General features: G+C 35.5%; 2 protein-coding genes across 2 annotated transcripts; one reads left to right on the top strand and one right to left on the bottom strand.

The window, feature by feature from the left end:
* The first annotated feature begins 164 nt into the window (after positions 1-164).
* Positions 165-11,115, top strand: LOC137399823 (1-acyl-sn-glycerol-3-phosphate acyltransferase alpha-like). Its single transcript, XM_068086058.1, has 7 exons — positions 165-308; positions 3,236-3,435; positions 3,706-3,842; positions 5,965-6,140; positions 6,487-6,585; positions 7,404-7,476; positions 10,389-11,115. Exons 2-7 carry the CDS (start codon positions 3,260-3,262, stop codon positions 10,538-10,540), a joined length of 813 nt encoding a protein of 270 aa, XP_067942159.1. The 5' UTR covers positions 165-308; positions 3,236-3,259; the 3' UTR covers positions 10,541-11,115.
* A 983-nt stretch (positions 11,116-12,098) lies between these two features.
* LOC137400556 (uncharacterized) lies at positions 12,099-15,876 on the bottom strand. Its single transcript, XM_068086881.1, has 4 exons — positions 15,706-15,876; positions 14,845-15,100; positions 14,347-14,532; positions 12,099-12,334 (listed from the first exon to the last, which is right to left on the bottom strand). The coding sequence occupies exons 1-4, from the start codon at positions 15,874-15,876 to the stop codon at positions 12,099-12,101; spliced, it is 849 nt and encodes a 282-aa protein (XP_067942982.1).
* Positions 15,877-17,496: the final 1,620 nt, after the last annotated feature.

The following is a 17,496-nucleotide window of genomic DNA, read 5'->3' as shown; positions in this document are numbered from 1 at the left end:
GCTTTAGACAAATTAGCAGATTATAAAGTTACTCGAGTGATTGGCTACACTGCTATAATGATTGGACGGCTGTTATTACGGTTGTCGCTACTCTGAATGAACCTACATTGGTAATCGGACACTGATGTGATGACCTCGGCCAAATCGTGTACATCTACAAGAACGTCTACTACTTTCCAAGAATAATACGAATATCAAATCTGAAAGCGCGGATCAAGTAAATCGCGTTGTTATTGCCGTAGGGTCCAAATTACAAAAACCACCATTTGTGTGATATTTTTCCTGTTTGTATCGTTACCGAAAACTTGGTAGGCATTTATTTCATATAGATAATTGTTTGCTTAAGCTAGTCGCTCATTAGCATTTGATAATCGATTACTCGTTGTTCCTGTCGCGAGGGATGGTGCATAATAAAGATGTTATGTGTGGATATGGAGAATTATGTTATGCATAACTAATCCACACACATCAGTGTTGAATTCGCTTTGTCACCTTTTTTATTATGACTAGGTTTAGTTTGTGCACCTTTTCTTAGTTTGTGAGAACTAATTTGATTATTATTGGTTCAGGTACTAGTGAAGTTGTTAAGCTGTTATAGATGGATATGGATAATTTATATTATGCATAAATAATCCAAATCCACACACAAAATCAGTGTTGAATTTGCTTTGTCATCTTATTCTATTTGCTGTGTTTAGTTTGCGCAATTTTGTTTAGCCTGTGGAAACTAATTTGATTATTACTGGTTCAGGTACTAATGAAGGTGTTAAGCTATTGTAAGCAATACTGATATTTACCAGTAAAAGTTACTTCTTTATTATATAGGCTAATTCCAACAATTAAAATACACGACTAACAAAATTCTAAAACAATGATATTAATGACATAAGATTAAAAAAGCTAGTGCGTGTTACACCCTTACTCGAACAGTTGTCCATGTTTGTTGCTCAGTCCCGTACGGCTGTGAGTCTCAACAGTGAAACGAGAGTTGTGGCACTCCATAGGTAGAGAGTTTCGGCAATTGAGATAGTGATGTAGAAAAGGCTCAACTGATGAAGGAAGATTAGGCTCCATAGGCAGGGAGAGAGGCTCCTCAGCAGGCAAATGGGAGAGCGCCTAAGCAGTCCCTCGGGAAAGAGAGAGAGAGAGCTCTGCAGGCTTTGGTGAAAGATGTTGTCATTGGAACTGTTCTGTTTTATATGTAGATGTCTGGCATGTGGGACAGTTAGCCTGTGGAAGTAGGTTGAGTGCTAAGGTTCAATGCTTTATGTCCACTGTGTAAAGATATCTTGTTTGAGTGACTCTTCAACTGGTGCACGTAATGCAGACATGTAGGGCGGAGCTCGTGACTGTATGTAGTATCTACATGTAGGTCGTGTCTGACAGAATTGTAGATTTGCATATGTGTAATCATTTGATTACCAAGGTTGATTGATTTGATCTCCAAGGTTTCTTTGGTGGTTTTCTTGTGGTGGTTGGTAGATTTGATTGCTTCGACATCCCTTTGGCATGTTCTCCACCTGGTGTTGACACAATTTCTTTGATTGATTCCTCCAAGTTTGAAGTTTCCAATTTGCTTTTGACGTTTTCTAATTATTTCATTTTTTGATGTCTTTGGGCGTTTTGCTGCTTGTACATATTATATTCTCATCTATGTGCAACATTGCGAATGTATTTTCTATTTTAATTGCCAAACCAAATGGTGTGTAGTATTGCTCTCATCAAGGTTTTCCTTCTCACACAGATAATTGAGTATTCAACAAAAGCATGTCAAACTTACCAGACAGAATGATGATGAAGTGACAATGAAAAGCTAAAAACTGGTTATCCTAATAATTCAGCACATATGTTCTATCATTTTTTAAATATTAGGTAATTCTAATTTACATTTCTCATTTCTCAATGCATGCATTTATGCGCATTACATGTGCTTTCCCAACAAACAAGCAACTGCTAGCTTTACTATAAACACCATCTACCCCTGTTCTCATCACTCAAGTATTTTTTACATATTTATGCAAATTTATTCTCACATTAACAATGAATTCCTTCAGACATATATGCAAGATCGATGTATGTTTAGAATTACTTCCTCTCTACTGGGCTTCAAGTCTTTGTGTTTTTTTCTGACACATTTAAACTGAAGCATATTCAATAAACAAAATACTTTAAAGATGAACTCGCACACAACTTTATTAGATTTTATCAGAAAGTATCGGATTTTTCTATCATTTGCAACTGTTTGTGATGTTTGACATGATCTGACCACCAGGATGTTTAAAATTAAAATTGACAAAACTTCATCGCAGTTGAAACGCTTCGAAGAAAAACATGTGCCCAAACTTCTCCACAAATTACGTCAGCAGTCGTGCATGTTGTTTATAAGTGATAAATATACGGTCTCATCAGCGTTGGGTACTTATATGTTTACACAGCATTTAGAGGTAAATGTCGGACGATTTATAAACAACAAAACTTACATGTAAATTGTTTGAAACCTCCATAGAAATGTGTCGGAAGCTATACTTCAAGTGTTATTTTAACGATCAAGAGCAAATACAAAATACAATACATGTCAATGAAGACGTTTAATTCTGCAACTTGAACGCAATAGTTGATGTCATAACAAGAAGGACAAACAGGAAACACAACTACTGCGTCATTTGTGGAGACTTATTTTTCTTCTGAGCGTTTTACCCGCGATCAAGTTTTGACGATTTTCATCTTGAAACATCCTGGCAGTCAGATGACCTCAAACATAAAAAATAATCACAAATGATAGAAAAATGCCGACACTTTATGGTAAAATCTATTGAAATTTTGTGCTAGTTTATCTTTATGCAGTCTGTTTTGGCATCTGAGGCCTGCGGTGCCATAACTAATCTCAAGCATTATCAAATGTTATTTTATTTGTAACTAGCTCTATGTTGCACTGGTAATAAAAAGGTTTTGCACAGATAATTTATTTTTAGTCAACATATACAACATTTACCATTCTAACTTTTAAATTAAGGTGTTCGTTTATTTCTGTTTACTGTTTTTAGTTCTGTGTAATTTATACTGTATAATCGAACAGACTGACAGAATACAGACAAACAGCGAGATTTATATATATATATATATATAGACAGATAGTACACCAGCCATGTGATATTGCTATTGCTAATGACCAATACGAGCACGAACACCATTCAATTAGTTTAGATAAGTTACATGATCGTTTCTATATTTGCAGAAAACTTCCCTATCATCATTCATCATGTCATGGTGGCTGATCCTCGTACTAAGCCTGTTTCTATTATGGCTACTCTGTATGATAGAATCTCCTCTCCAGTACACTGCCAAAATGACAATGTTTGGCGTTATCTTCTTAGGACTTGCCCTGCTTACTTTGCCAATAGGTCTCCTCAGACCTTTCAATCCGGAAAACCACAAGTAAGAATGATAGCATGAGGCAATTTTTGTGCGAACTATATGCCTAGTGCTATGCCAACACCTATAAAGGTGTAACGGATCATATACTGTGCCTTAGTCTTGGATGTTGGTGTTTACTATTGCAAGCAGCTCAATCAGGTTTTACAGCAGGAAACTCTGCTTTAAATATGGCATATAATATATAGTCAGCCAATAATATTTTAGTACTTCCGGTTTACTGAGCAGGTGCTACTGTTTCTAAACTTGGCATATTTGCTATATTATTTGTAGAGTTTTGGCTTGGATTGTGCCTTATTTGAACATATACCTGCTTGGTATTAGTGTTGAAGTGAGGGATGGACACAATACTAAGCTCAACAGACCTTTTGTACTGCTTCTCAATCATCAGAGTGCAATAGACTCTGTCAGTGAGTCCATTATTCGCTTTAGCAATATTGTTCATCTGAGCATGTTGCTTTCATAATGTCAAAGGACTCTGAGAACTGTATTTGTTCGGATTTCGAAGTGAATACTTGTCTAGTATTAAATTCAATCCTCATGAAAGTCAATCATACTAGACTTCTCTTGGACATCAGTTTCCTCATACAACTTATTTAAAAATTACAACTTATTACAACAATTTGAAAAAAATTATTATTAGTTGTAGTTATGAGGGCGTCAGAGTGGCCTAGTGGTAGCGCCTTTGACTGTCAACCATGGGTTGGTGGTTTGAGTCCTGCCTAATGCCGATCTGACAAAAAGCTCTCAGCAAGATTTTAACCTTAAATTGCTGAGTCTTTCGGATCTAGATCATAACTCGGAGGTCCTTTGTACCACACTGACAACGTGGGCACATTAAAGATCCACCTTTGCACATTGTGCAAGTGAAATGGCTACCTGGCTCTTTCAGGCTGGGCATGTTGCTAAGGCATCTCTTGAGGTTAATCTGACAGTTCTGGAAGTAGTAGATACTGAGAACTGGGTGACCTCTTCTCTACCATACTGCTTGACCCAAGCATGCATTGCTAAGATGCAAGTCATTGTCGATTTCTGACAGACAGCAAGTTATGAGTAGTAGATCTTTAATGATTTATTACTGGTTCACACCGAGTCTGCAACAAAATTATTTATTTCAGCCCTAGCATAAGACTGCAATAGCAAAAATCCATACCCATGTACATGATAGATTTTTTCTAGTGGGTATTCAACCTTTTGAACCCTGGCTCTCTTCATCAATGTGTGTCAGTAGGCCTATCTCTTGGCAATTTGTTAAATAATAGGACATTTGGACACTTTCATTAATGTATCTAAATATGCTTATGATAGCATGATATTTGGTGAAACACTGGAAAACAAGTCCAACAACACACAGCAAATGTCATCAAACATAAAAAAGATGTTTTCAGAGCTTTTGGGCTAAAACTATGAAAATTTGTACAATTTTAACAAATTCTGAAACTTTTTCCGCTATCATCATATATATCGAGCACCCGTTCGTCATTGCTTTCTGACTCCCAACGATCAACAAAATTATAGTTAGTATCACATAACTGTTCATCTGTATCACAACCATCTATCACACACCAACAAATGACTCGTATGAAATTTTTTTGTGATATACCTAGTTCTAGGAAAACTGTTACAACAATGCAGGAAGTTGATAATGATATTTGAAAACCGTAAAAAATGGAAGTAAAATTTCCAGTCTAACGTCCCATGCAAAAATTAATTTGATTGGTTTGTGCCTGTTACTTAGCAACAGCATTTGTAAACAGAGCTATGTAGATGCCGGAATACCAGCTGTCAGGGTTCAAATGGGTTAATGCCACTCGCAAGATTGCAATAGCTCATCTATTCATTTTCATCAAGTTCTACTAAGCTCTCTAAAATCATGCGTGACATATTTAACGTTAAGATACCCTATATATGCAGTCGTAGGCTGCAAAAGATCAAAATGTGTGAACATGTTTACTCTCGCATTTCCGATTATCAATAATCTTCAGAGTGAATATTCTCCAGCACTTCAATCCAATGAGTTGACAAAATATTCACATGTGTTTTTGGTTTACAATAATAGAGTAGAAAAGAGTCATGCTGTTGTGATATCAGGTTTTTGTAGTCTTGTTCCTTTAGGCGCAGGTGTAGTAACCTTGTGTTACTTTAGGCGCAGGTGTAGTCATGATGCACATATGTTTTAGTCATGATACACATATGTTTTAGTCATGATGCACATATGTTTTAGTCATGATGCACATATGTTTTAGTCATGATGCAAATATGTTTTAGTCATGAAGCACATATGTTTTAGTCATGATGCACATTTGTTTTAGTCATGATGCACATATGTTTTAGTCATGATGCACATATGTTTTAGTCATGATGCACATATGTTTTAGTCATGATGCACATATGTTTTAGTCATGATGCACATATGTTTTAGTCATGATGCACATATGTTTTAGTCATGATGCACATATGTTTTAGTCATGATGCACATTTGTTTTAGTCATGATGCACATATGTTTTAGTCATGATGCACATATGTTTTAGTCATGATGCACATATGGCCCGACAGGTGTGTCACAATGATGAAAAGAGTCCTCATCTATATTTTTCCATTCAGCATTACGGCTTCTCTTTTTGGCTGCGTTTTCATCAACAGAACAAATAAAAATCAGGCGATGTCTGTGCTAGAGCATGCTGGGCGCGAGCTGAATCAGCGAAAGGTAGGTCGTTTATGTTTTTTACCTTTTGAATTAGTCTCATTGAAATGTATTTCCATCACGGCGTTCGAATCAGATGCTGATGGCATGGTGAGAAGATTTTGTTAGAAAATAAGCCATCAATAATAGGTGTGAATATGTTGGGCCTTGTCACGGCGTATTGCTTGTCAATTACTCAGAGCTGTTGCTCTAGTTTAGTTTGTACAAACCTTGGGCCGGAAGGGAAGGTATATCATACTGCTACTATAATTATTTACTTTCTCCACTGTCTCTAAGGGATACTTTTTAGGAGATTATTTGTTGATATTATGGGAGTTTATACAATATTTGAGTTGTATTTGCCTTGCAGCTTCAGTTTTGCATGTTTCCGGAAGGAACTAGAAACAGGAGCTCAAATACCTTACTGCCATTTAAAAAGGGGGCCTTTAATCTTGCTGTTGGAGCTAAGGTAAAGCCATATCTCACCTGCATTTGTAGTTATGTATCATGCACAAGCCTTTAGTTTGTAGTATGGTGTAAATTTTAGACCAATCGTTCCTAAATCTTTGATGTAATTATATAAATACTAGCTGTGCCTCCTGGTGTTGCCAGGGTATTAAAAATCAGCCTATAAACAATGAAAAGTGATGAGAGTTGCCAACCATCCGCTATTAGCCTGGCACTTTGCCAATGGAAAATTTCAGTAAGCTAGTTAATAAGCGTTAGGCTTTTAATGACGGTACGTCATGATGTTGCGTCAGCATTGTCTAGTTACAGCTATTCTAATAGTAGCTATAGCTGGAGGGACACACATGCTTTCACATTTATATATATAGATGCTCGGTGACTTTACGTTGACTAATGTATATTAAATAACCTACTCTGTCTGCATCTCACACCACTTGAGGCTGTTTTACTCATGGTTGCTAAATCATGAAGCTTTTAAGAACATTCTGTCTTTTTTTCCAAAATAAGTTTTTGGTTGTTGTGTTTTCCATCCTTTTGCAGTTTCAAAATCACTCATCTCTCTACCTCATGAGTAGTATGAGCTAGTATTATTACTTGTAAAAAGTAAAAATAGTTTTTACCTTTTTTTTATCTCAGCCATCACTCTCACACTGCCCTGTTTAGTTCTTTTTGCCACTTCTATTCCTCTTTAACACTAAAAGCCAGTTCTGTTATACTTTTTTTCATTTTTACTTTATCTCTTCTTTTCTTTCTACATTCATTTCATTTGTCTGCTTCTTTGTTGTTATTGTTATCTACTTTTACATCTAATGATTTTAGGTACCTTTAGTTCCCGCCGTTATGTCTTGCTACACTAACTTTTACGACAAAAAAGCGAACAAATTCACCCACGGTAAGCGTCTCTCACAATTCACTTGTTTTTTTAATTTAATTACCTTTACTTGAGGTTCTTCGCTACAGGTCCTTGTTTATACATCCATGAGTGTAACGCCTTTGTTGTTGTTATCTCTTCAGAGGCTCTTCCTCGGTCCTTTGGTGTGAGCCTTTTTATGGCTTCTTTGTTGGTTTTTTCTTCTTATGAGCCTTTTTGCTAGCTTAATTACACTTACTGTAGGTTCTTTGCTGCACCACTTAATTACACTTACTGTAGGTTCTTTGCTGCACCACTTAATTACACTTACTGTAGGTTCTTTGCTGCACCACTTGATTACACTTACTGTAGGTTCTTTGCTGCACCACTTAATTACACTTACTGTAGGTTCTTTGCTGCACCACTTAATTACACTTACTGTAGGTTCTTTGCTGCACCACTTAATTACACTTACTGTAGGTTCTTTGCTGCACCACTTAATTTACAGGTTTCTTTTCTAAAACCCTTTTGTACAGGGTTCTTGTAGGTGCTTTTTTGAGGGCCTTTTCATATTGGGTCTTTTTGGATCTTGTTTATTTTATAAACAAGATCCAAAAAGGGCTTGTTTATATAAGCCCTTGTCTTTTATGTTAGTCTTCTGCTGTAGATACTGTATTGTTTGCCCATTTTACTTAAAGGTTGATTTGCAACAAAATTCACATTACAGTTATTTTATATTAAAAGATTCACCATGTCTTACTCTGCTGTGTTGTAGGTGCAAAATATGTGGAAATGTGATTACAAGCTCTTAAAAGCTTAAATTTTATTTCTCTGATGTAGTCATTACATTTAGTTATTGTTTTGTCAGGTGATGTTCTCACGTGAATTGAAAGGTCAATAAAAGGCTTAATATAAAATGTCTCGTAGCGCTAGTTTATGAACAACACTTCAGGTTTTACCGAAGACCCTGTATCAAATATAGATGCTCGCTACTTTACAGTTTTGTTTCAGCTTGGTCTAATCGTTTAGTCGTAATCTGATCATGTGACCCATACTTCACGAATAAATTCTGCAACATTTTTCGACTATCACAGGTGACCAACAGGCTCGTCATGTTTATCAGACAATGATATGTACTCCTTCGAGCTAAGGTTGAAAATTTAAACAATTTTTTATGGTAGGCTATAGGATATCAGTGCTGAAAGTGACAGCATTACAATGACGATGAAATAGACGCGTAAGAACAATAGACATGGTTTTATTGAATGCATGAAGTATATTTGTGAAAATATTTCGACGAATGAGGTTGCGTGAAAATGTAAACAGAAGCCATCTTGTACAACTATGTCCCATTTGAGCCGTTTTGGAAAGAGATTCCAAACTATGGCGGTCTCATGTGGCTGCGATTACCCGTTCGTTTTTTAGCTTTTAAAAGCTTGTAATCACCTTTCCACATATTTTGTACCTACAACACAGCAAAGTAAGACATGGCGAATCTTTTGATACCAAATAACTGTAATGGGAATTTTGTTGCAGTCAATCTTTAAGCTTTTGGTTGAATGTTTGTGTAGGCTTATCTACAGACTTTTTGCTAGGGCCTTGTAGTCTCTTTTTTGTGGACCTTTTTGTAAACACGTTTTATCGGTCATTTTTATGTATATTTTTTAATTGTTTTAATTGTGCCTTTTTTTCTAATCTCTTGATTTTTATATTTAAAACATTTGTCAAACTTATTTAAGCCTGTACATAGAAAGTTGATTTGCTACAACATTGGCTTCATAGGGCAAAACTGTTGTAGGATGCAGCAAATATTTCTTCAGACATACTCCGGAATTCTTTTACTTGTTCTATAGATGAAAAACCTTTGATAGCTTTTTTTAAATACTGCTGGTACTTACACTTAACATTAAAATGATTGCATTATTTGGAAAAACTAAATGAAAAAACTAAAGTATAGGTAAATAACTAAATTAATGAAGTGATGATCAATAAAATGAAACACAAATGAAAGTCTTAATTAATTAGATGTGGGGATCTAGATGTGCACTTCAACTTACTCTAACATAGGCTAGATACTTACTCTAACGTAGGCTAGTTACTTACTCTAACATAGATTATGTACTTACTCTAACATAGATTATGTACTTACTCTAACATAGTCTAGATACTTACTTTAACATAGGCTATGTACTTACTCTAACATAGGCTTAATACTTACTCTAACATAGGCTTGGTACTTACTCTAACATAGGCTAGGTACTTACTCTAACATAGGCTAAGTACTTACTCTAACATAGGCTTGGTACTTACTCTAACATAGGTTAGGTGCTTACTCTAACATAGGCTGGGTACTTGCTCTAACATAGGCCAGGTACTTACTTTAACATAGGTTAGGTGGTTACTCAAACATAGGCTAGGTACTTACTCTAACATAGGGTAGGTACTTACTTTAACATAGGCTAGGTACTTACTTTAACATAGGCTTGGTACTTACTCTAGCATAGGTTAGGTACTTACTCTAACATAGGCTAGGTTCTTACTCTAACATAGGCTAGGTTCTTACTCTAACATAGGCTAGGTTCTTACTCTAACATAGGCTAGGTTCTTACTCTAACATAGGCTAGGTTCTTACTCTAACATAGGCTAGGTTCTTACTCTAACATAGGCTAGGTTCTTACTCTAACATAGGCTAGGCGGAGTTTAAATGAACTCAACTTATATATTTTTAAAATTTACTTTCTAATTCTGCCAGCCTATTTTTTCCATTCATGAAAAGTTTGTTGGAAATTGCTTTAATTGCTTGCTTTGTACTATTTTCTGCAAAATCTGCATGTTGATGTGATCACGGCCGACTGTACTCTGGGGTACTTTCAGCAATTTGTATGTTTATGCTTCTATTCGAATTGATATCCTATAGGAGTTTCTGGTACTCAGTCTGATTATTTATGCTACAGGCAAGGTTATACTAACAGTATTACCTCCAGTAGAAACAACTGGTAAGGAATACTCAGATGTGCCTGAACTCTCAGAGTCAGTTAGGCAGTCAATGATTGAAGTCTATCAAAAGACATCAAAGGAGATGAACCCAAACTTCAAAGAAGAGTAAAACCAAACGACAATCATGATTGCTGCACTAACACTCGGGCAGCACTCGAGGTGTTTTGAGATTTGCTTGCCATTTTGTTACTCAGGCCATGTATTTAGTCATATCTGCTCCCTATGCATAGCTTGCAGGTATATATGCATAACTTGCAGGTATATATGCATAACTTGCAGGTATATATGCATAACTTGCAGGTATATATGCGTAACTTGCAGGTATATATACATGACTTGCAGGTATATATGCGTAACTTGCAGGTATATATGCATAACTTGCAGGTATATATGCGTAACTTGCAGGTATATATGCATAACTTGCAGGTATATATGCATAACTTGCAGGTATATATACATAACTTGCAGGTATATATGACAGACGAATACTTTCAGGACTTTATGGGAAATAAAAAACATTATGATTTTTCTCTTCTGGACATTTGGTAAAATTGAAATTCAATTAATAATTATGGCGTGTTTGTGTACATTTGTATCAAGGTTAGTCATACATCTGTTATCTCTCTGATTTTTTGTACGTATTCTGTTCTCAATCTAGTCTTGAAATATAATTTCTACAGCATATCTTTAAAATATAGCTTTAAACAAATTTAATATGATGTAGGAGAAAGGACAAACTGCTAGATTCTCATTTTGTTACAATTTGTTTGCCTACTTTTGGTTAGCTAGCCAGCATGTGAGAAGGGTTGTGGTAGAATTCAGTATTACTATATTCTAATAAAAATAGAGATATCAAATAAGGTAAAATTTGTTGCAATAGCATGCACTATCCTTAGGATGCATTATAATGTACTATCATTGCAATTCAAGAGAATACATTATCATTACAATGTATTAGAATGTACTATCATTACAATGCAATAGAATGCACTATTCTTACAATGCTTTAAAATGTATTATCATTACAATGCATTAGAATGTACTATCTTTACAATGCAATAGAATGCACTATCATTGCAACGGACTAGAATGTACTATCATTACAATGCGATAGAATGCACTACCATTGCAGTGCATTAGCATGCACCACCATTACAATGCAATGCAATATTATTACAATGCATTATAATGCACTATCATTACAATGCAATAGAATGCACTATCATTGTTATGAAATAAAATGTACTATCATTACAATGTGTTAAAATGCACTATTATTACTGTACAATATAATGCACTATCATTGCAGTGCAATAGCATGCACCACCAATACAACAGAATACAATATTATCACAATGCATTAGAATGCACTACAATTACAATGCAGTAGGAGGCACCTTGGTTACAATACAATAACTACACAATGTAATTGAATGTATTACCATTGCACTGCAATAGCATGGGGTATCAGCGTGATGAAATAAAATGCATCATTGTTACAATGCAATAGCATTCATTATCTTTACAATGCAATATAATTCACTATCATTACAATGCATTATCATTGCAGTTCATTTATTCCCTTTTGCTCCATTCGCAGTCAACTCGCATTAAATATGTCTGTAATGTTTCAGTCCTAAGCAGAGAAAAAATAAAACCATGTCCTCTCATACTGTTTTAGTTCGCTCATATTTTTTTGTTTGTTGTCCTGGTACAAATATTATTTGTTTTTTACCCATTTCGGTAAAATGTCTGGCCATAGAACCTCGCGCCCGGTAAGCTGTTGTTTTCGCTTCCTGCTTTACTCTCAGAGGTTGCCGTGGTGATGGCTTTAGTTTCCCATAGTAGTTGAGAAGTACATGAGTCTGTCCCATATGTCCATGCCATGCATTCGCTTCTGCCTCTGCAATTGGGTTGCATCAAGCTGTTTCAGTTTTGCGCTATATATCGTGATATATCAATTCTATAGAGTATGAATGAATAACAATGTGTTCGCTAAATGATATCTAGCAGCGCGTGCAGGTATTTTTAACAAAAACTTAATGTTGCATACAGATTGTTCTGATAAATTTGAGTTAAAATTTTATCCGCAGCTTTTCTAGCTGATACATTTAGTTCTTCAAAGCTCAAAATATTTTGATAGCGCTTGAAACCCAAGCACAACCTTTATACCGTAATACGTTAATTTGAAATATGTTACAGAGCTTACACTTGCAGACTTGTTTCATAACAGTGAAGCAATCATTATAAGTGAGTGTATTTAATTTTGGTTAAGTGGAGTTGGCACTGTAGAATTATCTTCAGTAGTTGCTGGTAGAGTTTTATTTCAAACGCTACAAATTATTTACTAGGTGAAGGCCCGGCGTTGAACGGATAATAAAAAATGTTTTGCACCAAACATTTATTGTTAATCAACATGTATATGATATTTACCATTTTAACTTTTAAATGAAGGTGTTTGTTTATTTCTGGGTGTGCTATAAGTATAATTAAGTTTATACTATATATAGGCTACATATATTTATTGCGTTTTGGGAAAGTCTGGGCAAAGTTTTGGGTATTGGGCAAAGTATTGCGTTTTGGAAAAGTGTATTTTTTTTAGCAGTTCATGCCTGCTAACTGAAGTGTGGGTATTTTAACTAATAGCCATTCAAGACTGGATGGTGTAATAAGTATGTGCGCAATTGTTCCACAGTATTGTAAATATTACAATGCGTAGTACAATTCTAACTTTTAAATTAAGGTGTTTGTTTATTTCTGTGTGTATCTGGCCAATGCATAATTCAAATATTTAAAAGGTCAAAGCATAGCTAAAACAGATTGTTGAAAGCATTCATTATGCTACACATGATTTCTTCAAGATTTAAAACAGTTTATAAACACTGGCAGGTAATATAGTTGCCATAGGCTAAGTTTCTTTACCCAATGAATTTGAGTAGCTTCAGCTCTTTGCTATAATAAGAGCCGTGTCCGCCGGAGAATTAGAAAACAAAATTGCACCTCACACTAATCGAACCCATGCATTCTGTGGATGCACGGATGTGAAGCCAAGCGCACTACCACTAAGCCACTAACTTGCCACTGTCTGGAATAGTTGTACATATAATCATTTTGCATCAGGATTTCTCACGCAATCATGATCTTCAAGCATGCTAGACTTATCCAAGTGTGCTAATTATTTTATAGCATTCGAAGTACGCTGTGTGGTGTAGTGTAGCAAGCATGTCTGGAGAACTGTTGTTTGTATGTTCAATGCCATTGCAAAACGGTTTTTTCCATTACTGTAACTTCATTGCTATAAAGGAGCATACAGAATACAGACAACCAGTATATGACAAACAAAAGCTTGGATTTATATACACGTGTATAGACTAAGATTACATTGTAGCTTCGATTAATAATTCAAATTAAAACGAAGCTCTCCGAACAGCCCTTCTTCTTGCTGCTCCTAAGGTGGTATAGTGAGAAAACCAGTAGCACAATAACTATTCCCACTATTCATTCGAGCCAATTGAATCTTACACCATGTTCATGCATTACTTATCACTAGTTCGATTACGCTGTATTGCTGTCTTGTGAAGTTGTGATTGCTGTCTGTCTTGTGAAGCTTGTGAATCTTGTATGCATTTAGTAGAACAATCACACAGCCCCTCCTTTTAGTTTAGAACAAGCGGGAGAAAACCTTGAGATTACGATTGGGTACTTAAATCAAATGTGTATTTCGGTTCACTTTTTGATTTCACCTCCCTTTTGTTTTGGCCACCACTTCCTCCATGAGACAAGGTGTGCATTCCTTATCTGCTCCCCTTAGTGGCTTTTGGTTTGCGTGCTTCTTTTTCTGTTCTTTCTGAATTACCAGATGCTATAAATACCAATGGCTGGTTTTTGTGACTAGATACATGTACATGCACTCACCTGGCTTGACTCTGGGTGCTGGCCTCGCACTTGCCGGCTGTTTCCTGTATTCATGTATGAGGCGTTCCATCCTCTTTCCTTTATCAAGGTCAGCATTTTCTTCTCCCTCCATCTTCACTCTTGGACCCTTTCTAGCTGATGGAGTTAAGTTTCCATGGTTATGCATGAGTCGGTCCATTCTTTTACCTAATATTCAAAAAGAGTCAGCCTAACCACCCTTCTGGCTTTGTGCAAAATATCAGGGTGATTTTTTTATATACCAGTTTTATGGTGTTAGGCATTGATTACCTATTTCTATCAATTAATGTTTTAGACAATAATTATTTAAAAATATATTTTAGAATTTTCAAATCTTTTTAGTTGAATATTTTTATTCACTACTTGTTCAGATATACATATATGTAGATGTTCATAAGCATTAAATCAGCTTTGTGTCGAAGCTCATTGTACATAAAAGTGAAACAATCGTGAGAAACCCTTGAGCTTACGATTGGGTACCTAAATCAAGTGTGTAGTTTGGTTCTCCTTCTGATTTCACTCGAGGACCAGCCCTAGCTGATTGGAGTAGTTTACTTGTATCATGCACCAGATGACGCATCCTCTTTCCTCTATCTAGATCAGCATTGTCTTCTCCTTCCGGTTTAACCCTAGCGGCCTGTCGTGGAGAAGGAGTTAGTAGCCCATATTCCGATACAAGTCTCTGAACTCGCTTTCCTCTATCTAAGGCAGCATTTGACTCTCCTTCTGGTTTCACCTAAAATATTCGCAAGCTTAAGGAGATCTTGATATAAGAAGAGCGAATGACTGCCAACTGCTGACACACTACTTGCATAATAAAATTAGTTGGGCAAATTATCTAAATTATGAGATGTTAAATAGATTTTCTGGACAACTCACTACAAGTTTGAGAAATACAAAAGTTTCCCCAATAGGCATTATTGTAAGAAAATCTATCTTCTATAAAAAGGTGTATAAATTTGCTAGTTCAGACACAGATCAGTAATGAGTTTTCAAATTTGGGAATCAAATAAGTTTTATAAGGAAAAAGACAAATTTAAAAATTTCAAGTGAAAAAGTAAAATATTTAAATTAATAAGTAAGTTAACATTGAATATGATATTGCTTGGCTATACAATTATATTAATCTGAAAACTGGTCTATGAAAGTCTCAGTGTAAACTTACCATGAATTATTAGTGGAATGACTAGTTAAAAACCAACATTACTAATAGATGTGTTTAAAACTAATAAAATAACTCGAGGAGCAATGGATGATTAACAACATAAGACCATTTAGATAAGTTCAAGTTCAACTCCTTATGAGATTTCCTCCAATAATCTACTGTCCTTAGAAGCCTACCCTCGGTTGCATCCTCGATGACATGGGTAAACTGTTTCTATTAATGAGTGTTTCCATTCTTTTTCCTCTGTCCAGAGCGTAATTAGGCTCTCCCTCCCGTTTAACTCTTGGCACCTCAGGCTGTCTCGCTGTTAAGTTGCTATTGCCACGCCCACTGCCATATCCTGTCATGGTGAGCAACCTGAAACGGATAAGCAAAATAAGGAAGCCAAAAACGAGAGTTTTGTAACGGCTGTAGCTTGATTCAGGCCTAAGATACAGTCGCAAGTTTCACAATTTAATAGCAGACATATTTGGAGAAACTAACTTTTCCATTCGTTTTCCTTTGTGTGGCTCATAGCACTCCTCAGCTTCTATTTTGATTCGGGGCGCCTGTGCATAGTCCAGCTCATCCTCCTTAGCAGTCCATGCTAATATTAGTTGCATCGAACCTGTGATAAGTTAGTAGGAAGTACTCAAACTAGTAAAGATAAGTGGTAATCATCTATGGGTTTTTATAATTTGATAGTAGCTCTTGTGAGGCTAACTTCACTTATTCATACATTTTTTATAATTTATTTCTGCTGTGGGTAAAAATTTGCTTGAACTATTTTTGTAAAAGTAATCAAAAGGGTAAAACATCTGTTTTTCATTATCGAGTGTAAAATGATGTTATGTTATGTGAAAAAGTATTAGTTTTAAGTATAGCTTCATCTTCATATTCCAATAGGGTAGGACAACTCTAAACAGATGTTCGATTGAGATCTGTTCCTTTGCTAATTGTCAAGCATAAAACCCCAAAAACATTTTCGCCAAATGAGATTGCAGACTCACACCACATACACGCTTACATATACTCGCACACAGAAGCTGATGTATATAAATATATATACACACATATATATATATTTAATGTGACCAGTTAATAATCCCAACGAACAAGTTTTATGCATACTACGCATTTATGTATATATATACATATACTTATGTATTTTTATACATATATGCATGCATATATACATATATACACATATCTATGAGTATGTAATGTATCTATACACATATGTATATATACAGTGAAACTCAGATAAATTGCCCTCGGATATATCGAACACATGGTTAACTCGAATGGATTTGCTTGGTCCGTTCCCACGCAATGATAAATGGCTTTAGATAACTCGACCGAAACTCCGTTAACTCGAACAGTTTTTTGTCAAATGGCTGCCGAGACGGCTGTTACTATCGCTTTAGAATATCACTTTATTCCAAGTCATAGAGATAAACATCGACTTTTAGTAGTTCTTAGGCCTCGTTATTACCAACATAGGCAAATATTTTCATTAACGATTTTTCTAAAGGTTTGCAAAAATCAAATTTTACCAAACATCCGCTTAGCGATAAGCCCTCCGAATGCAAAAAAAGCGAGGTAAAATTTAGATAACTTTAAAGTAATATCGGCAAAATTGATAATGGGTTTTTAATAGTAATGCAGTTTTGTAATAACTGACTCACTGCAAAATTGATCTTGGTTAAAACGCTCGGTAGAAAAATACGTATGTATTTTTTCTGAGCGTTTTAACCGCGATCAAGTTTTGCCAATTTTATTCTGAGAACGTTCTGGCAGTCACATCACCTAAAGCAACAAACAAATCTCAAGTGATAGAGAAATATCTCTATTTTCTGATTAAAAATATTTAAAACTTCACACGAGAGGCCCTTTAACTTGCAACAAGCAATCTATGCTTTTGATTGATATATAGTTTGTATATGTACATGTATCTACTGATAAATACGTGCACTTATGACTGTCCT

Source organism: Watersipora subatra, chromosome 7, assembly GCF_963576615.1.
Source record: "Watersipora subatra chromosome 7, tzWatSuba1.1, whole genome shotgun sequence".
Classification (NCBI taxonomy): Eukaryota; Metazoa; Bryozoa; class Gymnolaemata; order Cheilostomatida; family Watersiporidae; genus Watersipora; species Watersipora subatra.
Note: the sequence above shows the minus strand (reverse complement) of the source record. Positions and strands in the feature narration are given on the sequence as shown.

What these genes read in the sequence shown, in the direction of transcription:
- LOC137399823 (XM_068086058.1), top strand. Translation starts at nt 3,260, where the DNA reads ATGTCATGGTGGCTGATCCTCGTACTAAGCCTGTTTCTATTATGGCTA. An exon ending in GAGTGCAATAGACTCTGTCA is followed by an intron (nt 3,843 to 5,964) that starts GTGAGTCCATTA and finishes CATATGTTTTAG; the next exon opens with TCATGATGCACATATGGCCC. An exon ending in AGCGAACAAATTCACCCACG is followed by an intron (nt 7,477 to 10,388) that starts GTAAGCGTCTCT and finishes TTTATGCTACAG; the next exon opens with GCAAGGTTATACTAACAGTA.
- LOC137400556 (XM_068086881.1), bottom strand. Translation starts at nt 15,876, where the DNA reads ATGACAGGATATGGCAGTGGGCGTGGCAATAGCAACTTAACAGCGAGA. An exon ending in CATCGAGGATGCAACCGAGG is followed by an intron (nt 15,101 to 15,705) that starts GTAGGCTTCTAA and finishes CGAATATTTTAG; the next exon opens with GTGAAACCAGAAGGAGAGTC. An exon ending in AAACTACACACTTGATTTAG is followed by an intron (nt 14,533 to 14,844) that starts GTACCCAATCGT and finishes TTTGAATATTAG; the next exon opens with GTAAAAGAATGGACCGACTC.